General features: G+C 46.9%; 3 protein-coding genes across 5 annotated transcripts; 2 read left to right on the top strand and 1 right to left on the bottom strand.

Annotated features, from left to right (window-relative positions):
* Window positions 1-385: 385 nt before the first annotated feature.
* On the top strand, window positions 386-5213 carry LOC124646402 (TATA box-binding protein-associated factor RNA polymerase I subunit B-like). Its single transcript, XM_047186522.1, has 6 exons — window positions 386-983; window positions 1083-1663; window positions 1750-1906; window positions 2648-2772; window positions 4181-4649; window positions 4783-5213. Exons 1-5 carry the CDS (start codon window positions 386-388, stop codon window positions 4577-4579), a joined length of 1860 nt encoding a protein of 619 aa, XP_047042478.1. The 3' UTR covers window positions 4580-4649; window positions 4783-5213.
* A 1850-nt stretch (window positions 5214-7063) lies between these two features.
* On the top strand, window positions 7064-8512 carry LOC124647810. Its single transcript, XM_047187680.1, has 2 exons — window positions 7064-7145; window positions 7458-8512. The coding sequence occupies exons 1-2, from the start codon at window positions 7064-7066 to the stop codon at window positions 8510-8512; spliced, it is 1137 nt and encodes a 378-aa protein (XP_047043636.1).
* Window positions 8513-9575: 1063 nt separating this feature from the next.
* On the bottom strand, window positions 9576-24138 carry LOC124646400. 3 transcript variants are annotated; one of them, XM_047186521.1, is made up of 4 exons: window positions 24091-24138; window positions 12483-12547; window positions 11778-11891; window positions 9576-10037 (listed from the first exon to the last, which is right to left on the bottom strand). In XM_047186521.1, the coding sequence occupies exons 2-4, from the start codon at window positions 12525-12527 to the stop codon at window positions 9915-9917; spliced, it is 282 nt and encodes a 93-aa protein (XP_047042477.1). In that variant the 5' UTR covers window positions 12528-12547; window positions 24091-24138; the 3' UTR covers window positions 9576-9914. The 3 variants fall into 3 exon arrangements, with proteins under 3 accessions (XP_047042477.1, XP_047042475.1, XP_047042476.1); XM_047186519.1 differs by lacking the exon at window positions 24091-24138 and adding an exon at window positions 13319-13426; XM_047186520.1 differs by lacking the exon at window positions 24091-24138 and adding an exon at window positions 12975-13087.
* Window positions 24139-25020: the final 882 nt, after the last annotated feature.

Raw genomic sequence — 25020 nt, 5'->3', positions numbered from 1 at the left:
AGGGTGCCAGACGCATTTCCGGTCACGGCGAACGAAAACGACCATTTGCGTCGCGCCGCTGGAGATGCCCTTTAGGCCACTTGTGCTTCTTCCTGGCGCGTTGGCCCATTAGGGCGGCCTGGCCCCTCCGTTTCCCGTTAATTTGCCACACAGCCCACTCTCAATCTCAAGCCGTCAACCCTAATCTCCGGAAGCCCGCGACCGCGACACGACACGTCGGCGCCGGCCAGCGGCCGCCTCCTCCCGTTTCCTAAGCACGGCGTGGAGCTCTCCTTGGCAGCGGCGGTGCTCCCTGCGCGCGGAGGCGGAGCAGCTGTCACTTCCAGCTCCCACGCTTCTACTCTTGCTCCTCCACTTCAGGAATCCTGGTTGCCTCGCTGCTCCCATGGATAACGACGGCGGCGCCTCCCCGGTCCACCACGGCGGCGGGGGAATCATTCGCGTGGTCTGCGAGTCTTGCGGCAATCCGGACGAGTACAGCCCGGACGACGCCGAGGACGGCTTTTTCTCCTGCCGCCAGTGCTCCAATGTCCACACCTCCACCCAGGCGACCGCCGCCGACCCCGACGATTTCCAAGAAATCGTCAAGTCCTCCTTCCGAATTACCCAACCCGCCAAACCCCGCACGCCCTACAGAACCCCTTTCCACGCCCCCCACGCCCCGGCCGCTCCCGCCTTCAACGGCTTCGACGAGCCAAGCGAGCCGCGCGACTTCGTGTCTGGCGACGAGGAGGCTTGGCGCGACCCGGAGGAGCTGGCGAACCGGGTCCGTTGGCGCTACGTGCAGGGCCTGCAGGTGATCCTGCAGCGGCAGCTCGAAGTGCTGGTCGAGAGGTACCGCGTCGGCGCGCTCGTCTGCGGCGTGGCTGGAACTGTCTGGGTGCGCTGGGTGGCTGCCTCCAAGGTGTTTGATGAAATGTGGGCGCGGAAGGTGCTCGCCGAGGACGAGGCTGCTCAGAGACTCAAGTGCTCTGCCCCTGGAGGTATCATTTTGCGCGCTCCTGTTCAGTTATCACCATTCAAACACCAGAACAAACTTGACCAAATATATCTTTTGTGTGCAGGTGAACAGATACCTCAAGAGGTGAAACTTGAATTGGAGGATGAAGTATTGCTTCCAAAAGATAGGCGAAGGGTTGAGTTCATCTTTCTGCGCTCACTGAGGATGATGCTGCCAGTGTACTCAACATTGTCTGTCTGTTTCCTGGCCTGTCATATTGCCCGGGAAGCCGTCCTGCCGGCTGACATTTATAGGTGGGCACTGGAGGGTAAGCTTCCCTATGTGGCAGCATTTACCGAAGTGGACAAGCTTCTCGGGACCCCTATAAAACACTGCCCTTTGAATGCAAGACAACTATTCAGGCCAGTCCGAGTGATTGGAATATGGCAACTGGAAGCCGCGGCAGCATCCATAGCACAAAGAATTGGCTTGCAGCTTCCTTCTGTTAATTTCTATGCTATTGCTCAACGCTACTTGAATGAGTTGTCTCTGCCAATAGAAAAAATCCTCCCTCATGCTTGCCGCATCTATGAGTGGGCAATGCCTGCAGAACTATGGTTGTCTAGTAATCCAGCTAGGGCCCCTGCACAGGTCTGCGTAATGGCTATACTGATAGTGTCTCTAAGACTTCTGTATAACATCAATGGCCAAGGGATTTGGGAGGTGAGTATGCCATATAGGATCACTCTCTGAATTCATGTAAGATCTGACTTACATATGGTAGACTGAATTTTGTTTCTTTTCTCCAGGAGATTTGTGAGGCGGGAAGGGATGCAGGTGGGTCTGGCCCTGATGCAGATTTACCACCATCTATGAAGCCTAATGGTGACACCAGTGAGGAGTTCGGCACAAAAGAATTGTTGTGCACTCTTGCAGATGCCTATGATAATATTGATGTTGCACATGGTAACGTTCAGTGATCATTGCCTTCCATCCACATCATTATTTTCTTGTAATGCACACATGTCAGGTCTCATGCTAATTCTGTTGCTTAGTGGTTTAAATACTTACCTTATATGGTAGTACTAAATACATGTCGTTAAAGTTTCTAGCAAAGGAAATATGTCACAAGAGAGAACTTTTCACATTTCTTGGATCTCAACTTCCCCACTTAGAAATAGAGAGCTTCATAATGCTTGTTAATAACTGACACACGACTTGAGCGTTAGAAAAATTAAAAGACAGTGCACGGGTATCTTCTGATGAAAAATACTCTATTTCTGCGATTACCTTTTGATTTTCTGATAAGCATATTCTCATGCTCCCTTACACAAAAATGAAATTTTTGGTAGAGAACATTATAGCAGTTCTCATTACATTTCAAATTTGTAATGTATAGAAAGCTGCACTTCTCCCTTCCTATTGTACGGATGGCGCTCAGTAACTTCCGTATAGCAGTGTAACCAGATTTCTATGTAGAGCAATATAATTTATTATCTTAAGAAGTATACAAGTACAATCATGCCAAAGTATACTGGATAAATTGTGTGATGCCATTCTGATCTATCAAATATAGATGTTCACAGTGATATGATTATTTGAAGTTATAATGGTTTGACTGAAGTCATTTTAGGGCAGCACTTCTTGTGACTTGACCAAATACTTACTAGTGGTACAAAATTGATCATAAGTTTTCTGGTTCTACAGACTATTCGAAAGACCTTTATTCGTATCTCAAATACTGCAAGGATGTCGTTTTTCCGGGGATTGCATGCTCAGTCGAAGAGGAGCACTTAATAGAGATCTTTCAAGACATGTACAAAGGACAAACGGTAATGCACTCAACTTGGTCTTGTTGTCAACTCTTGTTCTTTTTGCATCAAGCTATAAAATTGTAGTGGAGTCGTGGAGATCGTGCCCATCGTAAGTTACTGCTTGTCTTATTTGACTTCCCAAATTCTCAGTGCTATCTTATTTTGTTTTGTGCTATTTTAATATTTTCCCTCTCATGGTCTGGATCAGTTTGCTTTCAGGTTATTCACTGCATTGGCATAAACTCAATTTATAGTCTAAACAAAGTTAAAAAGTAGTGTCCCTAGGCGCTCGCCTAGATGTGCATAAGCGCTGGCGACAGATGGCCAAGTAGCTTTAGCACTAGTTGGTGGTCTAGACTCTAGACTGCCAGGCAGGTATCAACCAGCTGAAAGGATGAAGAACAAAAAAGTTGCTATTTAAAAAAAGTTATTTACTCCCTCCGTCCAACAAAGGATGTTGAAGGTTTGTACAAATTCAAATGTATTTATACACCAACAAGTGTCTAGATAAATCCGAATTTAAACAAACTTTTGACATCCTTTTACGGACAGAGGTAGTATTTCATTTCACCACATATCAGTTTTGAATTTCAATTTTCTTTGATGTAGCCTTCTGAACATCGTAAACCATTAACAAGGTTGTACTTATGGATGTTAAATTAGGAACAAAATCTGCAAGCAAAGAAAATGTAAATGATCTTAGAAGCCAAACACAATTGGTTCAAAGGATTTTCTTAGGAACTGGTAAGTTCAAGGTTCCAAAAAGCGTAAAGCGTAAGCGTAGCGACAGGCCCTCGCTTAGAGCTTTTTGCGCTTAAGTGAGCTTAAGAGTTTTCAAAAAAATGCCAGAACTTTGCCTATTTCCCAGCAGTCAACACATTTGACATGTAAATATGAAGAAAATATATGAATGATATAGCAGATTAGCAAGCCAGCAAGCACATATGAATTCAAACTGAAATATCAAATTGACAAAGCTTTCAAATCAGTCACAACCAAATCTAGCATAGTAGCAAACATCAAATAAGTAAGTCTGATAAGGTGATCAACGATCACACACACATAACAAGCAAATAGCAGGTTCAAATAACAGGTAAACTTGAGTTCAAAGAAGCAAACAGCTGATCTGTTGCTTTCAAACTGCCTAAATCACCGCTTCTGCCCAAAGCGTAGTGTTATGCTCTCGCTCAGCGCTTAAGCGCGCTTTAGAGTGCGCTTAAATACGCTTTCTTGAACCATGTAAATTACAAATTTGGAAAGATAAAGAACAAGAAAGTTGCTATTCATAAAAATATATCTATTTTGCTCTCATCACATATTGATTTTGGGCTTCAGATCTGTACAGATGTAGCTCCTTGAGCATTATCGGCACGTCTTTTCGGGGTGATTGTTGTTGATTTTGATGGCTAAACCTGTTGCACTGTAGAGTGAGAATCCAAAAGCGCACATGGAGGAAATGCGAACCACAAATGGAGTGAATAAACGTGACCGGGATGGAACTTTTGTTGGTGCAAGGTGCTTTTCTTCAGCACCAGGAATACAAAGGATTAAGTCAGAGATGGAAGATCGTGGATTTTGTTATATACCACCAAGGAAAGTGCTAAAATCAGATGGTTATCTTCACTATAGAAGGAAGACAATAACTGGTAGTCTTGTTTGTGTTGGACATGCTGATTATTACATGTTGATACGTGCATTTGCAAAGCTTGCAGAAGTTGATGTTAGGATTATGCATACTAGTGTGCTAAAACTTGAGAGGAGACTTGCCCAGATAGAACAACGGATAGGCAAAAGCTTGGATGCCTTACAGAATCTACCGAGCTAAGCAAAGTATTCCAAAAGACATGTGTCAGAATGAAGTTTTTGATGTATTATTGTGCCATGCCGATGTGGTGGTAAGTCAACACCTTTCTTTCTTTTATTGTCTTCTTTAAGGCTTTAGTTTATGTTACTGACTGCCAAATAGCATAATTTCCTGGTTCATCTGTGTATTCTTTGCTTGCTAATTCCCATGGACCTGATTTTTAGATTCCTTCAACTATGGAACTCAACCCCAGTTCTCCAAGAGAGCATGCACACGCTAATGCATGTTTCTGGTTGAATCAAGTGGTCCAGATGGATTGCTGGATGGCACTATTCTTAACTCGGAACACACAGGTCTTACAGATAGGAAGGCTATCTTGCAAGATCAAACAAACAGTGAGCTCCCTTGCAAGATCCGGCAGACAAAGTGACCAGGACAACTGTATCTCTATATGTACTAACATTTCCCATGGAAAGATGCCTGTAGTTCTGTAATTTGGCTTTGCTGATAAGAATCTGTTCAGTAGAAATTCTACTGTAGAATTATCCTCTTAGAGTTTTCTCGGTTCGCTTGTAAGAAGTGACCTAGGCCACAGCATGAAATTTGCAACCATGTTGATACTACGCTATATGCGCACAATCTATAAATTTTCTGATCTAAGTGGCAGCTATGTAAAAAGTCATGGTTTATGTGGCTACCAGGACAAGGTTCTACAAATGTCCTCAGAATATCCTCCTTACAACTCTGTAGGTCTTACGCTAGAAGTGCAATTGTGCCCCAGATTTTTGTAGGTCTGTCCTTGCCATTGTTTTGTAGACCGAGACTAGTTAGAATTTAGTCAAAACATTGGCAGTATATATCAAAAACATTTTGATACTAATTATCATTCTATAGGATAAAGATTTGTATTTATTGATCTATTTAAAAGAGTAAAAAACCATAACAAAGATCATTGGTAAAACAGAAAACTTTCATTCAGACACTTTAAAGTCACCGTCTCTAGAGCTGCATTCCTATCATTATTTTTATTTATCCATGACAAGACTACGAAATATTGAATTTCCACAAGCTTGACTAACCTTGAAGATTTTAAGTAGTAGCCGTAGGAGTTTCCATTGGTGAGATTGTGGCTGCTGACGTGTTGCCCCTCGCTCCTAGATGGCCCATCTTATTAGTGCTGACCCTGGTTCGTTGGTCACGGTGAGACGGGGGGTGGTGGCCATGGTGGCGCGAGGTGGTGGAGCATGATGGAGCGTCCAAGGCGGTTACGAGAGTCGGGAGAAATCCCTGTCGGTTTCGCCGACACTGACGCGGTGACGTCCACGGGCGCCACCCTTCCTTCTTGAAGGGGCCCTATTTCTCTATCCTTGCGCGTACCGGGGGAAACCCTAGGACCACTCCGGGCAGCAGCGGTGTCGTCGTTGCATTCTTTCTTGAAGGTGTTGCTTGGTACTTGGGGCTTCAGAGTGCTAGACGCGTGGTATTCTCCGATGCAGCGGTTGCAAGCATTTTCGTTTTCGTCGATCCGACCTTTTCGATATTACTTTTTTTTCTTCTTTCTTTTGTGTTTTCTTTTCAGCATGCTTGTGTTGTTTGCTTCAACCATGGATCCTATGCTGTATCGGTTGTGTGCTATATTAATATAGCGGGGCGAAAGCCTGTTTCGTGGAGGAGATATAGAGGCATGACTTTGTTAATTTATGTATTCGTCTTGGATTTTCCGTCAATTTTGGGCTTGACTTAGTACAACGAACTGACATGCATGTTCTCCGTGGAGCAATGGCGAAGTACACTTTGCGATGAGAAAATAGAACGATGAACACGACCAAAATCATTTGAGTATCCCCAAAATTAAAGCTTATCTAGTAAAGACTGACATGTGGGTCCATTTCGGGTAATTCTGACATGTGGGCCAGCTGCTTCGCCAGAATCATCCACATATCGCCGTCTCCTCCCGCGCAGGCGCCATTTCCAAACCCCTCACAAACCCCCTTCTCTCCCCCGCGCGATCCCGCCAGAGAGAGCTCCGGCAGACCGGCACCGGCGACCGGAGCGGTGCTCTCCTCCGTCCCCTCCTCCTCCCGCCGCCGTCGCGCCCCCGAGGTGATCCATGTTATGTCCCGCTCACGGGCACGCTCCGGTTCCTCCATTCGCCGCCCCCCTCGCCGCCGGGAAACCTAACCCTAGCTCCATCCTCCGCCCCCAGGTACAGGTCCCCGCGAAGGAGGCTCCGGGGTCAGGCCGCAGCACCGCCGCAGGGTCACGCGCTCTCGCCATCCTCTCCGTCGCCGATGCACCAGGTTTACGCACCTTCTCTCCTCCTAAAGCCTATGAACGGATTCCCTTTATTTGTGCCCTGTGTAGGCTCGATTCGATGTACAGCGGGCATGGGAGAGGAGCACGTAACCGAATTTTCGAGCTCGATTTTGCTGCGGCAAACAATGTTAATTTGTTGAGCGTTTCGTTAATGAATTTTGCACCCACAAGTTTTGGGCTGTGCCGGGAATGGAGGATTCAGATTACTTTCTGTATTACTTCGATTGGTGTGTTGCGATAAGAAAGTTATTTGATGAGATCATGTTTGCAAGTATAAACCAGAAAAGAAGGAGGATTATAAGTTGAGTTCTATACTTCTATCCAGTACTGTAACTGTTCTGCTTTTTCATATCTTATAGATAACCAGAGCAAATGTCCTCTTTGAACTGCCTTTTCCAGTTTTGCAATGTTGCTCTCTCATTCTGGAAGATTTTCCCGTTCCCTGCATTCCAAGTATACCAGCACCCTAGAACAATAATATCCATTTGTGTGGTTCTAATATTCTGCATGTGATTTCTGTTAAGCCAAGTTTACTGAACCAGAAGCAGATTTGTGTCTGATTTCAGTTGTTATGCTGCTGCAGATATGCTTCCAGGTCTTTCACCGCCTCCGTCTCTGGTGCCGAGCGTGTCACCCGCAGCTACCCAGTCTTCATCCATAGGCGCCAGCATCGCCATCATTGCTGTTGTCATAATTGCCACGACTCTCTTGACCTGTTGCATTGGGGTCCTCTGCCGTAGCTCCCGCCATCGTCGCACGTCCCGCTCTTCATTCTCCCGCCGCAGCAGCAGCTCCCCCAAGGCCTCGTCGGCAGCAGCGTCCGAAATGAATGCAGAAGTGTGTGTGTCTGGGTTGGAGCTCCCTGTGCCCTCTGCGCCCTGTCTACCGGAGGTGGAGAAGCTGATCTTGGAGTTGCTCTCGCAACCCCCAGTGCTGGTGCAGCCTGGGAGCAGAATGTTTTGCTGCATCTGCGGCCAATTTTTTGTGCCTGGTGATTTGATCATGGCCCTTCCGGTGTGCTCACACAAATTCCACCAATCGTGCGTTATCTCACGGATTCGCCGACCCGCAGCACCTTCATGCTGTCCCTTCTGCGATGCTCCCATTACCATTCCCTGCACTGACAAGACAAATCTTGCACCAGCTTACCGCTCAGATCAGTATGACATCGAGGCACAGATCATGGCAACGCCAGCTCCGCCTGGAGAGGAGGTGGCAGAGGCTGTTGGGGGCTCTCGTGGGTGGCTTCGATCTTCACTGGACAGACTTTCAGGCAGCTGGAGGGGTTGCTCCAGCAACCATGCCACTGCAGTGGTAGTGCCAGTGCCCTTACAGCATACAACCAGAAGCTGGAGACTAGACAATATGGGCCACCTTGGCACTGATTCAAATGGCATCCAGATGCAGTCTGGCGAGGAGGTAGAGGCTGTTGGGGGCTCTCAGGGATGGCTGCGCTCTTATTTGGCTACACTCTCCAACACCTGGAGTGGACGCTCAGACAGCCCTTCCTCTACTGTGGTTTTACCGTTGTCCTCAGGGCGTGCAACTGAGAGCTTGAGCCAGGTACCAAGTGGCTGTGGCGGTACTGGTTCATGGTCTAGGAACTGGGATCTTGAAGCAGCTGAGCAGAGGACCTAGGTCTTCGAATTTGATCATGCCTGTTTGTTGCTGTGAAACCAGGCAAGTTTGTTCTGAAAACTGATACTCGTATTTGTTCTGAAACCTGCTAGTTATATAAGAAGTGTTTCCAGTTTCATGTCCTGTCTATTCTCATTCCAAGTTCTGATTCAAGTTCCTTCCATGTGCAGGCTTTTTCATCTGTCAAATCATGATGCTATCTAGTTTCCCGCAATTTTCATTGCTGCTGAATTGTTTCAGTTTGTACAGGCCTGGAAATATGTTACGACTATGTTGATACGACGTGAATGCTTTTACTTGAAGAAAAGTGCAGGCGGGTGATGGATTATGAAAGTTTACATGATCGCGTGCTGCTCAGTTCTAAGTGGTTCCCCATGATCAATATTGAGTTGCTCTACTAGCCAATTATGGTTTTCACAAGTTTGCATGATGCACCACTAGACCTGTTGCCTCTTGCTTGTGAAATAGATGTATGAAACTTGATCTTGTTTGGATGTTTCTCTTGTTACTGGTCATAGCAGATGAACACTTGATTTTTGGGTTGTTTGGTGCAAATGATGTTTAGGTCTTGCCTGTTCTCTCTTTGGTGGAAATTATTGGCCTGGAGCAAAACTTGTCTTGCTAACTCCTGTTTAATTCAAATAATCTGAAAGGAAAATTTGAGCCTGTAGTCATTCTATCTTTTTCTTGGCTAGTCTCTGTTTTCTGATGAACATACTCCAGCGTTGGCTACCTACTGTATTGGAAAACATTAGGATGAGTGCAGCCGTCCAGAGATGGCTGACTGATGTATCCAGTATTCAGAACTGGTATAGTATGTAATTTTCTACTTGCGTCCTCATGGTTACATAAGGCTGTGTTAGTTATAACCTGATGTTATTCATCTTGATGCTTTTCCGTAATTGAGAGACCATGAGGTGGTTTTAAGAGGACAGTTGATACTAGCTTGGAAGTTTCTTCATGCGACATGATACCTGTAGTGTCGCATTTACTTTCCTTTTGATCTGCATATGTAGTAGCCCTAAAACCAATGAAGGTAATGGGAATGAAGCTGCAAAAAAGAAAGTGGTTTCGACAAATATATTTGGTGATCGAGTATCCACTAAAAAATGATACACACAACCTCCAATCATCCAGGTTGAGCAGAAAAGACAGAACTGCACCACTATAACGTTCTGCGATTATAGGCATGTTCACACAGCAGAAATATATGACACAGACGTGTTTTCCTAAAGATATCATAAACTTACTTTACAATCTATTAAGAATACGTGTTCTGCATTTTAAACCAAATTGGCAGGATGCCCACCGCAAGAACGCTAACTTATTTGCATCTCTATGATCACAAATCAGTGCCTATCACCCGAGTTACTTTCATCTCACTGCAAGATGCACATGAAGCTTAGGGGATTTCGCTCCTGTCTTCCTTCATTGTCCCAGAGGATGATGGTTCGCCGCTAGAATCTGGGGAGGCAGCTGCCTGCTGTGGCTCTTCCTTCAAAGAGGTGGACATCCCTGAAACTTCCTGGGAGGGAAGTAGAGACAAGCTCTGGGTTAGCATCCCATTGAGCTGGGTGAGAATAAATAACAACAGCGAGTCTGCAGTGAAATGCATAGCTAATAGCATGAGTTGTGCATATACAGCCATTGTACTCACTGAAACTGATTTTATGGTCAAATTACATTCAAACGTAAAATTTACAGTCTAGTCTATTTGAATTATGTGCCAAACGGCCTGGACAATTTTGACCTGTGGCTGTAAGATCTGGATTTGAAGCTAAAAAGGTAAAATCAACAAATAAAGCACATTTTCAAAATGCCTAATCCTATCTTAGGCCACTTCAAGATGAAACTAACTGTAAATGCCAGTGGAAAGCAGCAAAATGAGGCTCCTTAGAAACCACAGAGAATATATCACAATCCACTATGCAATTTTTGCCCTTATACCATGTTTATTAACTATTTTTTTGTCAGAAATAGTTTTTCTCTAACAATAATTTTACTATATTCTCCTATTATCTCACTTAAGACATAAAATGTAAAAAGGTTGGCTAGTCATGCGATTTAACTTGAATAATAGAGTTGGTCCGTCTCACAGATTCAATGACTACAGAGGCTTAGTTTTGAACAGCTTAGAAATAAAGGACTTGACCCTCTTATTTCTTCTTTTGGACAAGATAAAACTATAAGAGAGTGAGGTTTTGGAATAGCTGGACCTACCAGGCTCATAGACACATACCGAAGCCAGAATGGGGCTAACTAAGTTCTTAATTGCACCCAGAAACATGTTATCTTGTTTGAGTGAATATACTGAGAATCTTAATATGATAGCAAATTTGCATCAAACACATGGTGAATAGAACAGTTGCAGACACTTCAAATAAACAGCCGAAGTGTTCAAAACTCAAGAGTGACAATAGGTAATAATTATGCAGTCACACTACAATTATATTACTCCCTCCGTCCATAAATAGATGCCAAAGATTTATTCAAATTCGGATGTATCTATACACTAAATCGTGACTAGATACAGTCAAATTTAGACAAACTTTCGGCATCTATTTATGGACGGAGGTAGTACATTACAATAGCATCATCGCGGGCAGTGCGAGATTAACTATCCATCACCAACATATTGACCAATTCATCAAGACAAATATCCACTTGTCGCTGCTTAATGGAAGGTAATTAATCTACAGGACAACTGAACTCCACATGAATACCAAAATGGAAGATGAAATGCACAAATTTATAATTTTTTTAGAACAGTTCCATGTTGGTTATCATGCATAAAAAATTGTAGCAGATATTCTTGTCTGATTTACGAGATAAAGCAGTATCTCAAGTAAACCACGACACACAAATGATGCATCAAATTTATGATCTCTGAATTCCAGAATTCCTCAACATAAAGGTTCCCTCTGATAATTTAGGATACATTTTGTTGCCCTATAAACTCAATATTGAGATAAATGGGCCTCTAATAATATTTACGGTCGATTAGACATACAACAAATAAAGAACTGTTAACTCAGCTTAACTTTAGTTTTGTTGATGGATTATCAACACTTTTCTAGTGAAGGCAGAAGAAATAGAAAATGCTGTAGTGGAAAATTGGATGACAAGATAATATTAATATGTTGACTGTTTAGTATGTAAAGGCAATATGAGAAGAAGTACCCTCATGCTTAGGACATACATAAAAATGATGGTAATATATATGCAACAGTTAGAAACCGCAGTAGTTACAAGATGCCAAATACACCTTCATAAGATGCAACCGGAGATCTGACGGGCGAACTCCCTCACCAATGCACACCATAGCAAATTGTGAGTATTGGAAAAGAACATCTGCAGCTGCTTGCTTCTTCTGTTGAGTCTGCAAAACATAGTCACATAGCTCACAACAACAGAAAAAAACTCGAGAATATCCATAGGAAATGTCCATCCCTGCGGACAATTGATTTAAAAATACCAATTCTCACTGAAAACAAGTAAAAGTAGAAATACAAATTCAAGATGAATTGGTCCAGAATTAAAACATACTCGAATTTGTTCTAAGGAATTTACCAACTGAAGATTACAGTACTCGAGATGTCGTATGTGCTTCCTTCTAGCATCAGTAAACAACGCAGCCACTCTCGCATGTGTACGAAACAAGTGCAAACGGGGTTCCAACAGAGAAGTGGGGAATTATAGCAACAAGTAAACCAAGAACTTAGATTCGCCAGAATGTTTGTTACTCAGTTGATTTCTTTAAGGTGTGGTTGACTATCCTAAGCTAAACTTTGCACACTAATTCAGCCGATAATATGCGAGGTACTGGTATAGTTCGATACCAATGACTTCTTATTAAAAACATTTCCTGTGACTGATCCTGTAACTATGAACAAAGTGGTGCAAAAGAGAGTTCCTGTGTGAGTGTAATTTGGACAGTAAAAGCGCCATATAAAACCAACAGACGGCATACCTCATAGTCATCCTCAGAGGTCATAACGGTGTCTCGTGCAGCCATTCTTTATCTGTCCTCTGATCCTGTTTGAAGGAGCACATCAGATACAGATGGATGGTGTTTAAGCCGGTCTGCAAGTACTTCTATCTAGAATGGAAAGAAATAAAGCAGTAGTGCATGAATTGGACTGAAATTCCAAATCCGAGATGGAAAGGAAATGACCACCATTTCAATTCTGTTGTTTGGATGTACATGATATTTGTTGTTGAAATCAAGGGGTGGCACCCAATTCCAATTCATGTTTGGATGCGTAAACCGTGGAATTTGATGTTTTGTTAAGTTTGGACAATATAAAGTTGTCTACATGTATGAAAATAATATGTTTATATTAGAATGTTTATATGTATTATTTTTCACACATAATAATATAAAATAAACAATTTTGTATCTCACAAATTCGACTTACATCAGGCATATATCAAAAAGGAATACAGAATATGGAGTACATACGTTGAAATTGGACTGTATTGCTGCTAATTTTCTAGGATTATGCAGCCATGCAGGTCACTGCCTCATGCCTCCATGAACAAATCTAATCGGAGAGAGTCAGAGAGGTAGGAAGAGGTCGACTGGGATTCAGCCAGGGAGAGGCCACCTCCTGCCGTCGTTCCCCTACTTCCGCCGTTCCCCTACCGTCTCCGTTCCCTGACCGCCGCCGTTCCTCCCTCCCTCCGCCGTTCCCCTACCGCCCGCTCATGCCTAGGGTTAGGAAGCCTGTGAGGATGACGCCAGGGAGATGCTCGTGGGAGGGGCGAGATGGGGAGGAGGGAGCGGAACAAGGCGGCGTGGCTTACCGGAGCAGGAGACGCCGCCGCCGGGAACTTCCGCGTCGGGCAGAGAAGGGCTTAGCTCCCGACCGTCCTGTGGTGCTCTCGCGCTTTGAGCCTTTGACGAAGCGTTTCCGAGCGTTTCCGAGGTCCCGAGCTCGCAATCTATCCAAGTGAAACGGTGCGCGTGTGGGTGACGCTCGGAATTGCCCATAGTTTCCAGGTCCCAATTCCAAGGTCACCCAAACAGCCGAATTGGGCCTATTTAGCTCCGAATTCCAGTTCCACGGTTAAATTCTGTGCATCCAACTTATTTCACGATTGCAGTGGAAACCACAACTCCCGTTAAATTCTGTGCATCTAGAGATCTTATCACTTAACACCAGTAGTTGCTGACTTTTTATCACAAAACCACAACTCCCGTTTTTTTAATCAAAGAACACCAACTCTTGGTTAATTGCTTGCACATAACAGCCCATTAGTGTATTAGGGCCCAGCGTGGCACCAAACACGCTCGCGTTCCGCTCGCACTCTTCTCTTCTGAGCGAACAGAGGCGGAGGCAGCGAGATGCGACCGGCCGACCCGGCGACCGGGACGGAGGAGCGCCGGCGACGGGGTTTGGCCATGGTCTGGCGGCGGAGATTCAGCCAGGTGCCATCGACGGCTTCGCGGGATTTAAGGCAGAGGCGGGCCTCAATGGAGCAGGCACCAGAGACGGGGGCGGCGGCACGCATGGTAGGTGGACGTCGGCCATCTATTCCGACAACCCCATCTCGTTCAGTTGGTAAGCTTTGCCAATGCCTAATTTGTGAGTTTTTTTCTCTTTTTGGTTAGGATTGTGGCCGGGAGTAAAAAGAACATGTTATCACCAGAATTTGACCGGATCAGAGGTGGGCCGCGATTAAAGATGGGCTTGAAGAATATACATGGAAGAAATACATGAATCGGCCTTATATGCAAAGTTTGGGCTAGTTTGCCCGTGTATCTGTAACATAGTAGGATACGTGTCGATTAGATAGAGTTTGGCTCGTACACGGTTGGGATTATTCCCACGTTAGAAAGTCTACGGACTATAAATATGTATCTAGGGTTTATGAAATAAACAAGCAATCACGTTCACCACAAACCAATCTAGGCGCATCGCCAACTCCCTTGTCTCGAGGGTTTCTTCCGGATAAGCATCATGCTTGCCTAGATCGCATCTTGCGATCTAGGCAAGACACGTTTATTCGTTGTTCATGCGTTGCTCGTGCTTGAAGCCTTGTTGATGGCGAGCAACGTAGTTATCATAGATGTGTTAGGGTTAGCATTGTTCATCGTGTCATATGTCTGTCGTCGTGCAACCCTTATACGTCTAGCCGCCCTTACACCTATCTTAGATGTAAGGGCGGCACCCCGCTTGATCATTATTTAGTAGATCCGATCCGTTATGATTGCTCCTTGTTCTTCAAGGATTAGTTTAATATCTGCATAGTTAGGCCTTACAAACGGATTGAAGGATCCGATGGCGCGTAGGGTGTAGTTTGCTAGCCCTAGACGGGATGTTCCGGGGATCAACTTCATGTTGGTTTTTAGGTCTTGTCTAGGGTCGGTTTACGATCACCGTGCGTGGCCGCCGAGCTCAATCACGAGTAGGATGTTCCGATTATGTGGTGAAAACCCTAAATCGTAGTAGGTCGTTTTAGCTTTATTTTGATCAAGCAGGACCACCATCCGATCGTACACCTCGTACGGATCATGGGTGGATCGGCTCCTTGAGCCGATTCACGAGACAACCCGAGAGCCGATTGAGGCTCGTATTTAATGTTTACGTGTATGCCATGCGAGGAAACTAAGTGAGGCACATCCAACACCTTCCCGACCAGGTATAGGTCGGGTGGCACGCCCTTGCATCGGCATCGGACGTGCGTCCGAGTCTTTGCGGGCCGTCGCTCGGAGGGACCAGGGCCAGCCGCGATCCTGGGAGCCTCCCGGCTCTACAGTGTTGCCCGTCGCTGCTCGCCGGTGGGTTTCTGACCGCAACACATTCTGGCACGCTCGGTGGGACCATCTTCGACATCAACTGCATCGCCATCTACATCTGAGATGGCGGAAGGCACTCGAGTCACGTACGAGGATCTGACCGAGGAGCTCAAGAAGAAGCATGACGAGATCAAAGCAGTCCTCGAAGCCGACCTCATCGGCTCTTTTCACAGAACCCGCTCACATGGCATCGGTGGAAAGGGTTCTCACCTAAGGCGCGCTCGATGGAGTGGACCTGTCCGCCCCGTCGGAAGAACGCACCGAGTCCCTGCGTCAGGAGATTAACTTCATGGTAGCTCATTCGCTGCACCGCCATTCTGAGAGCCTGGTGAACACTTTGGAGCGTGTCGCTCTTCGCGTGATCCAGGAAATCATGAGGCATCAGTACTCTCCGTCAGGACCAGCTCTAGGGACTCACCAAGGAGAGATGCCACTCCAGTCCCATCCACCGCTGCCATTCGCATTGGCAGCACCAGAAGTGCCGAATTCACTGGCATACGTCGTCTACGAGATCGGTGGTGACCCTAGTGACTACCAGTTCTTGCATGAGGCGCCTAAGGAGATCCCTCACGGATACACGTGCACATACGTGCCAGGATCGCGATGACTCGGGCACTCACGAACCAGGCTGCAACAGCAGGGACTTCGGAACAATGAGGAGGAACTTCGGGAGCGAGATCTTGAGAAGCGGACGTGGCTAGCTAAGTATGCCACTCCGACAAACCTCCGGAGCTCAGCTCTTGCAGCTTGGCTCGTAGCTGGAAAAGCAAGCATGGCTGGCTAAGTATGCCACCCCGGCGAATCTTCGGAGTTCGACTCCGCAGCCAGCGACCGCGGATCGGATCGAGTACAATCTTGAGAGACCATTTCGGCATGGTGCCGAAAAGGAGGACAATCGGCTATTCCAAGCCGTACCCCAACGAGTACGAGTTGATCCCGCTACCACCCAAATATCGGCTCCCTGATTTCTCCAAGTTTAATGGATCGGATGGTTCCAGCTCCATCGAGCATGTGAGCCGATATTTGGCACAGCTGGGCACGATCTCAGCATCAGATGAGCTGCGTGTGAGGTTCTTCGCACAGTCCCTCTTAGGATCGGCTTTCGGGTGGTACACATCGCTGCCACCAGATTCAATCCGGACTTGGAAGCAGTTGGAAGAGCAGTTCCACATGCAGTATCACTCAGAGGCTTCCGAGGCTGGCATTGCCGATCTAGCACAAGTACGACGAAGCGCGGAGAAACAGTTTCGAGAATATGTCCAGCGCTTCAGGACCGTTAGGAACCGATGCTATTCGGCTCATGTGGCTGAAAAAGAAGCGATCGAGTTGGCGGTGGTCGGTCTCGCATCACCGATCAAGGACGTGGCCTCCCAAGCGGACTACCCTTCACCGGCGCACATGGTGCGTAGGCTGTCGAGCATATGAACAAGCGCCACCCGGATGTATACCGGGATAAATTCAAACGTGCGGTGGTCCTGGTTGAGGCAGCTGAAGATGAAGGTTATGCGGGAGATCAAGAGGTAGCAGATGGCTGAATGGACTCGGGGGCAAGCCCCGTGTCCCGTAAGTGGGTTAAGCCACAAGGTCCTCCAAGGGGTTTGACTTTGATGTCACCAAGGCTGAGCAAATTTTCGACCTCTTACTTAAGGAGAAGCGACTAAAGGTACCCGAAGGCCACAAGATCCCCACGGCTCGAGGAGTTGAACGGAAAGCCATACCGCAAGTGGCATAACACGTTCACCCATGCCACCAACGACTGGAGGGTGTGGCGTCGGCAGGTCCAAATGGCGATAGAACAAGGGTGTCTAATTTTCAGCCAGTACGCCATGAAGGTCGACACACACCCCTTCCCCGCCGTTAACATGGTGGAGTGCACGTACCCTGGAGGGTGCCGGCCGAGATTCTCGTTCAACATCAACATGGTAGGACCTGGGCACCACTCTGGTAAGGACGGAGACGAGGGCAGCTGCTCTCATAGTAAGGACACAGAGGAAGCCGTTCCACGCGATCGGCTCCGTCACGATGGCAAGCGCTACATCACAGAGGGAGAAGTAAGGAACGTGAGATATCAACGACCTCTCTCTGATCACCTCCTCAACAAGTATGTGAGTCAATATGACCAACGCCGACGATACAACGACGATGATGAAAGAGACCGTCTGGCTAGGAACGCCAGGAGACATCGTCGGCATGATCGCGACGAAGAGAGATATGAGCGCCACGCCAAGGAAAAGTCGAGAGAGCAAGACGACGTGGATGCACTGGGACTGTCCCTTCTTCAGACACTGCTGGGATTCAGGAATGAGCCGATTGCCTACAATCGGCAACCGCCCGAATGTAGACGAAGAAGAAGGATGCAGCTAACGTGTCCGTGTTCAAACGTCTAGGGCCTCTCCCGCCTCGGAACAAGCACGCTGAGTCCTCTCGGGTAGAAGATCTCGAGGAACTAGAGGACGATGATGAAGAAGAAGATAAGTACCATCGGCCAAGGTGGTGCCCTGATGGACTCAGCTGTTCCCAAAAGCGTAGGGTTCAGCGACTACGTGGTTTGGAGGAAGCCGAAAGGTTATACATGCACACGTTAAGGAAGGTGCGGCCTGATCTGGCCGCGAAAATTCAGCGAACCCTGGACGAAGAAGGTCGGCCACAAAGGAAAGAGTGGCGCCCCAGACAAAAGAAAGCCGATGATGAGACATCGGCTGGCACAAACATGGTGTTCATCCTTCCAAGGGAGTTTAGTGCTCCGAGGATTAGACGAAGCACCCGTGGCACAACTTGATCGCGGCCCACGGCCGGTTATCTTTGAGAAGCCACGAGAAAGAAGCTACGGACATCCGAAGGCCCTGTACATGCGAGGCTATATCAATGGGCAGCCTCGTCAACAAGATGTTGGTGGACACCGGAGCGGCGATCAACATTATGCCATACTCCATGCTACGTCGGTTGGGACGCTCTAGCTCGGATCTGATCAAGACCAACGTGACACTGAGCGATTTCAACGGCCAAGCATCTGACGCACAAGGTGTTCTGAACGTGGATCTGACCGTAGGGAGGAAAACCATCCCTACGATGTTCATTATTGTCGACAGCAAGAGCACCTATGTTGTCCTGCTAGGGAGAGATTGGATCCACGCCAACTGTTGCATTCCATCCACGATGCACCAATGCCTAATACAGTGGGATGGAGATGAAGTAGAGGTCGTCCACACAGATGATTCAGCCGAGATTTCAACGGCTGGCATGAATGTTTGGGAGACGACAGGCCAAGAGCCACTCTCAGGCATCAATTTGGACGACTGCGAGCGCATCGACGTGACGAATGACGGGGTGAGGCTGGTCTTATCCACCGGCCTGACCGTGTAACAAGAGCAACGTCTATGGACAAACGTGGCGATGCCGATCCGTGTGATCGGCCCCAAAGATCTATGGAGGAACATTGCAAAACCTTCATTGAGCGCTTCAATCAACATGGAGGCCGATTCCAGCAATCGGCCAAAATTATCCTCACCATACGTTCTGCCTGTGTTCAACGTCGATCTAATGGGCAGCGGTTTTACGTCGGCCGATGAGCTGGAAAAAGTCAACATTGATCCTAACGGAGCCGACGTTCAAATACAGTGCCTTGGCTAACTACAGAGCCGATATCCGCAGTTACCTGGCAGATTCGGCTCGGGGGGCATCTAATCAGATGAACATGTGCGATACATGTGCAGTATTGGGGGCCGATAGAAAAATCGGCCAGTAAAAGAAAATTCTCATGATGTACAGCCGATGCACGGACATCGACTTTAGAGCTAAGGAGCAAAGCCGATGCACAGCCATCGACTCTAGTACAAATTACACAAGATCTATCAGCATCGATGGTGGCAAGTTTGGCAGGCTGTGTGTGGTGGTTTTGCTCGAGCATAGGTCCATTTGTCTGAACTGTGTGTCCTCACCGCCGTTCTCGCCTTGACTGAGGCTCGGGGGGCAGCTGATCTGGTAAATGCTCTGTTTTTAGAAGCCGATTGGGGTTTCATCGGATAGCCCGCCATCATAACCCTCTTCCAAGGTGGTGAGTTGTTGCAAAAGAAGACCACCAGAGCCGCTGAAAGGAATTTGAAAGGAAAATCCATCATCATCTACACGGTCAGGGCCGTTCCTGTTGATGCAAAAGATAGAGCAAGGCGCTATGTTCGAACAGTAAGGAGTGGTTAAGGATCACCTTCAGGCCTGAGACAATAGCGTGGGCGTTGGATGGTGTTGCCTTTGGGTCCGTTGCAGTTGCGAACCTGCGCGATTGACATCTGAGGTTCATATGGCCGTGGGTTTGATCTGTTCAAACGGCGTTTTGGGGATTTGAATTTTGCTCTTTCAGATAAGTCGCAGGTTACTATTTGAAAAGACGATAGAGTTGGCCTTGCTCGAGTTTTATGGCAAGGGCCGATGCGCTGCCATCGGCTCTTAATGTGTTGATTCACTTTAAATCGGCAAAGTTGGAAAAGGGACAGAATCAGCTGAGAAATGTCTTCTTCATTAATAAGAGGGGATTTTTACAATGAAGAGCCGATTGCTCAAGAAAGGAAGAACAAAAAAAGAGCCGATTGCTCAGGAACTACTAATCCTACATTGCTAATCCTCGCTGGCCTCATCGTCGGCATCGGAGCTGCCGTCGGCGCTGCTTCCGGAGAATTCCTCGTCGCTGCTGCCCCAGCCCTCGGCCGGAGCCTCTTCTTCCTCGTCATCATCATCGTCCTCGCTGTCCGCCCAAGCGCGGAAGCGCTTCGCCGGCGGATACCCAGCGGAGGAGGAGGAATCATCCTCCTCCTCTTCCTCTTCTTCCTCGTCATCATCATCGTCCTCGCTGTCCGCCCACGCGCGGGAGCGCTTCGCCGGCGGATACCCGGCGGAGGAGGAGGAATCATCTTCCTCCTCTTCCTCCTCTACTTCTTCTTCTTCCTCCTCGTCGGAGGAGGTGGAGTTCGCCCAGGAATGGAGGTCGTCTTCGCTCTCGCTCTTCAGCTCCCCTTCGATGAGGAACTGGAGGTCGTCCTCCCCATCGGTCAGAGGCAAGTCACCATCTGACCAGACGAGTGCTTCGGGTGGGCCATCTGGCACGTGGTCAAAGTTCCACTCCTGCTCGCTCGAGGAAGAAGATTGGAAAGAGAGGCCTGAGGAGATGGAGGAAGAGGAAGACATTGCTACAGGGGAAGAGGGTTTTTTGGATGCCGATGGACAGAACAGAGCAAGGGGATGAAGTGGCGAACCGTTCGGCACAGTTAAATAAAGGGGATATAGTGGAGATTCAATGCCACAGCAGTTTCCGAGGAAGTGGTGCCCAACAAAGAATTGCCGGGTCACGCGGAGAAGTGGAGGAGGCAAGGCATCATGATGAAGGATACTGCGGCGGTTCTACTCTGCCACGACATGACCCGACGAAGGAAAAACAGGGTGATTTTGGAATTGTCATTTCCAAAACCAGGGGGCATGTGTTATCACCAGAATTTGACCGGATCAGAGGTGGGCCGCGATTAAAGATGGGCTTGAAGAATATACATGGAAGAAATACATGAATCGGCCTTATATGCAAAGTTTGGGCTAGTTTGCCCGTGTATCTGTAACATAGTAGGATACGTGTCGATTAGATAGAGTTTGGCTCGTACACGGTTGGGATTATTCCCACGTTAGAAAGTCTACGGACTATAAATATGTATCTAGGGTTTATGAAATAAACAACAATCACGTTCACCACAAACCAATCTAGGCGCATCGCCAACTCCCTTGTCTCGAGGGTTTCTTCCGGGTAAGCATCATGCTGCCTAGATCGCATCTTGCGATCTAGGCAGTACACGTTTATTCGTTGTTCATGCGTTGCTCGTGCTGAAGCCTTGTTGATGGCGAGCAACGTAGTTATCATAGATGTGTTAGGGTTAGCATTGTTCATCGTGTCATATGCTGTCGTCGTGCAACCCTTATACGTCTAGCCGCCCTTACACCTATCTTAGATGTAAGGGCGGCACCCCGCTTGATCATTATTTAGTAGATCCGATCCGTTATGATTGCTCCTTGTTCTTCAAGGATTAGTTTAATATCTGCATAGTTAGGCCTTACAAACGGATTGAAGGATCCAGTGGCGCGTAGGGTGTAGTTTGCTAGCCCTAGACATGATGTTCCGGGGATCAACTTCATGTTGGTTTTTAGGCCTTGTCTAGGGTCAGTTTACGATCACCGTGCGTGGCCGCCAGGCTCAATCACGAGTAGGATGTTCCGATTATGTGGTGAAAACCCTAAATCGTAGTAGGTCGTTTTAGCTTTATTTTGATCAAGCGGGACCACCATCCGATCGTACACCTCGTACGGATCATGGGCGGATCGGCTCCTTGAGCCGATTCACGAGACAACCTGAGAGCCGATCGAGGCTCGTATTTAATGTTTACGTGTATGCCATGCAGGAAACTAAGCGAGGCACATCCAACACCTTCACGACCAGGTATAGGTCAGGTGGCACGCCCTTGCATCAGCATCGGACGTGCGTGCCGAGTCTTTGCGGGCCGTCGCTTGGAGGGACCAGGGCCAGCCGCAGTCCTGGGAGCCTCCCGGCTCTACAGTGTTGCCCGTCGCTGCTCGCCGGTGGGTTTCTGACCGCAACAGAACCCTAATTTGTCTTTGGAACAATTTAGCTCTGATCGACGTATAAATTTAATTCGTTTACTAATTTTGTGGTGTTGTATTAGCTGCTACATATTTTGTTTTGGGATTGTACAATGTAATGAGAGAAAATGTGAGGAGGGGAAGTTTATTTTGATTTCAGGCTGCTAGGAAATTAGTAAATCTAGGCTGCATATTTCGTTTTGGAATTGTGCAACATAATAATAACCAGTGTTTATGGATACAACATACAAGACAGACCTAGTTGTTAACAATTTAAGTGAAATTTTTAATAGCTACATCCTTGAACAAAGGGAGAAGCCCATAGTTACTATGATGGATCAAATTAGGACTAAGCTTATGGTTAAGTTTGCGGGTGCGAGAGATGGACTAGCTCTTGCACGTTGGGAAATAACATCCATATTTGCTGAACAACTTGAGACCGAGAAGAGGTTTTCTAGGTGGTGCATACCGTTGAATGCAGGAAATGAAATTTGGCAAGTTGAGACAACATATAATGGGACCAGAGATGTGTGTGCTGTGAATCTGCTCAACAAGACGTGTGGCTGCAGAAAATGAGATTTAACCGGAGTGCCGTGCAAACATGCCATAGTTGCTATCTTCCAAGCAAGGCAACATCCGGAAGATTTCATCAGTGAGTTTTTCAAAAAGGAAATGTATGCCCTGGCCTACAGTAAAACTGATACAGTTGATATTGAGCCTCCTGTCTTTCATATCAAACGTGGGCGAAAAAAGAAGAAAAGAAGGCCTAGTGCAGGTGAAGGGTCAGATGGAACTAGGAAGGCTGGATACATTACTTGCTCAAATTGCAAACTTCAAGGGCACAGATACACGACGTGCACATAACCATTGAAGCCGCATCTCGCTATTAGGAAGGCTGGACACAAGGTACTAATAGCCAAGTCTGTCTTCTTCACTTTTATATTACTATGTGTTGCTAAATCAAATATCCATGTCTTTTTGTTGTTTCAGAGTAACCGGCAGTTGCCCGAGTACATGCACCCGCCTGCAGCTCCATCCTCGCCACCAGTTGCAAGGAAAAAATAGCGCGCTATAACAAAATAGTGCGGGTCTAAAAATACGCTATTAGCATGTTATAGCGTGCTATTAACGCGAATAGCGCGCTATAGCGCCAAAATAGCGTAGCGTCGGCTCTCCAGATATGCTATAGTGTGCTATTAGCGTTGGAATAGCGCGCTATTTTTTTCCATAGTTGCAACACCTCCACAAGAACCATCGCAGCAAGTCCCACATGCACCACCACGGCTAGCTGCATCTACAACTCCACCAGCACCATCGCAGCAATCCCCGTTTGCACCACCATGGCCAGCAGCACCTACACCTCCACCTCGGCAAACATCACCTCGAGCTAGGCAAGCTCCAGCTGCGACACGTCAAGCTCCAACACCACCAGCCCGGAAGCTCCAATCTGTCCGTGGAGGAAGACAACGGATCCATTACACCGACAGCCGGCTTTATGGTTACTTCACAACTAGTAATGGGCAAGGACATCAACAACAGGAGGAAGACAATTAAGCCTCTTACTGTGTATGTCTGTAAGACACTAGATGTGAAGCTTTTTGCCAAAACTAATGTGATTCATCTGATGAGGCAAACTAATGTTTTGGTGAAATGAATTGCCTGTAGCTTGTGTTCTGGTGAAATGAATTGCATGTAGAAAGAATTGCATGTAGCTTGTGTGTGATTAATCTGATAGGCAAACTGATTTTTTGTATGTGGTGTAAGGCACTAAATGTAAACTTAGAACATCTTATCCAATTGCTTGTAGCTTGTGTTTTGGTGAAATGAATTGAAAATGCATCTTGTAGAAAAGATGTATTATTGAAAAAAATACAAATGTTGGTGTTTTGTGATACAAATATCTATCAAATGGGCTGATTGGCTTTCAAACCAGCTAATTACAACTACTGTGTTCTATGCAAACAATTACACCAAGAGTTGGTGTTCTGAAATGAGAGTTGTGGTTTTGTGATAAAAATTCATCAACTAAGGTGTTAAGTGATAAAATCTCTGGAGGGGCGGATCTAGATGGAGGCCTGGAGGGCACACCCAGAAATTGTGAAAGGCCAGTGGGATTGAACTAATCGGTGCATAAGAAAAGGCTCACCAGATACTTGCAGGCCGGGTAGGGCAGCATGATCTCAGAAAAACAGGAAAGGGGATGATGGCGATGCGTGAGAGGCGGGGGTGTTTCGGAGCCGGGGGGTAGGGCGTGGATTGAGGCGTCGGCGGTGACGTACGGTACAGCAGGGCGGCGACGGCTGTAGCGCACGGTGTAGGAGCCGAGCTAAGACTACTCATAGTGGGAGTAACTTCACTAGTAACTAAGTGTCCAACTCAGCAAATTTACTTATGTGGCAGTGAGTTAATGAGGAGAGAGGAGGATGGAGTAACATAGCTAGTTATCGTAACATCACACTTCTCAAGATACAATGAGTCTATAAGCTAATTAATGAAGACATATATGATACTACTTTGATGTTACTAACCACTATGAAGGTAGTAACATAGAGTAGTAACATGTGCATGTTACTACTCTATGTTACTTCCCACTATGACTAGTCTAACGGAGAAGAAGGGGTCGGGGGTCGAGGGAGACGAGGTCAAGACGGGAGCAGGGCCATTGTTGCGCTTGCGTCTTCCTCTTCGATCGGAGCCGGAGACGAGTTTGGTTTTTTTTTTTTTTTTTTTTTTTTTGGAAACGGAGACGAGTTTGGTGGCCGGACTTATCGGGCTATATTTCGCTTCGGCCGACCATAGAAAGCCCGATCCATTTTGAGCCTGCACCTTAGAATTAATTCAGGTCTGCCAGAGTCCACCTTTTGGATTGGACCGCTAGAGCCCATGGGAGCAGGCGTATCTTCTGATCTTTTGCCTAAAAGTGCTGATTTGTGTCCTTTCGGGATCTCTTCAACACTATTCTCTTAGGGTCTGTTCGTTTCTAGGATATACTAGAATGGGATGGAATGGTTCCATCCCATCCCATTCCATTCCATTCTCTCCATCCTATATGCTGTGTTCGGTTGAATTTGAACCT

The sequence above is a fragment of the Lolium rigidum genome, chromosome 4 (assembly GCF_022539505.1).
Source record: "Lolium rigidum isolate FL_2022 chromosome 4, APGP_CSIRO_Lrig_0.1, whole genome shotgun sequence".
Lineage (NCBI taxonomy): Eukaryota > Viridiplantae > Streptophyta > Magnoliopsida > Poales > Poaceae > Lolium > Lolium rigidum.
The sequence above is the reverse complement of the archived record's forward strand: the minus strand, read 5'-3'. Positions and strand labels throughout refer to the sequence as shown.

Excerpts from the sequence above, each read along its gene's own strand:
- LOC124646400 (XM_047186521.1), bottom strand. The coding sequence starts at position 12,527 with ATGGCTGCACGAGACACCGTTATGACCTCTGAGGATGACTATGAG. Across the intron at positions 11,892-12,482 it reads CCTCTGAGGATGACTATGAG|ACTCAACAGAAGAAGCAAGC; the intron begins GTATGCCGTCTG and ends TATGTTTTGCAG. Across the intron at positions 10,038-11,777 it reads TCCGGTTGCATCTTATGAAG|GAAGTTTCAGGGATGTCCAC; the intron begins GTGTATTTGGCA and ends CTTCCCTCCCAG.
- LOC124646402 (XM_047186522.1), top strand. The coding sequence starts at position 386 with ATGGATAACGACGGCGGCGCCTCCCCGGTCCACCACGGCGGCGGGGGA. Across the intron at positions 984-1,082 it reads CAAGTGCTCTGCCCCTGGAG|AGGTGAAACTTGAATTGGAG; the intron begins GTATCATTTTGC and ends AGATACCTCAAG. Across the intron at positions 2,773-4,180 it reads ACATGTACAAAGGACAAACG|AGTGAGAATCCAAAAGCGCA; the intron begins GTAATGCACTCA and ends GTTGCACTGTAG.
- LOC124647810 (XM_047187680.1), top strand. The coding sequence starts at position 7,064 with ATGGAGGATTCAGATTACTTTCTGTATTACTTCGATTGGTGTGTTGCG. Across the intron at positions 7,146-7,457 it reads TGATGAGATCATGTTTGCAA|ATATGCTTCCAGGTCTTTCA; the intron begins GTATAAACCAGA and ends ATGCTGCTGCAG.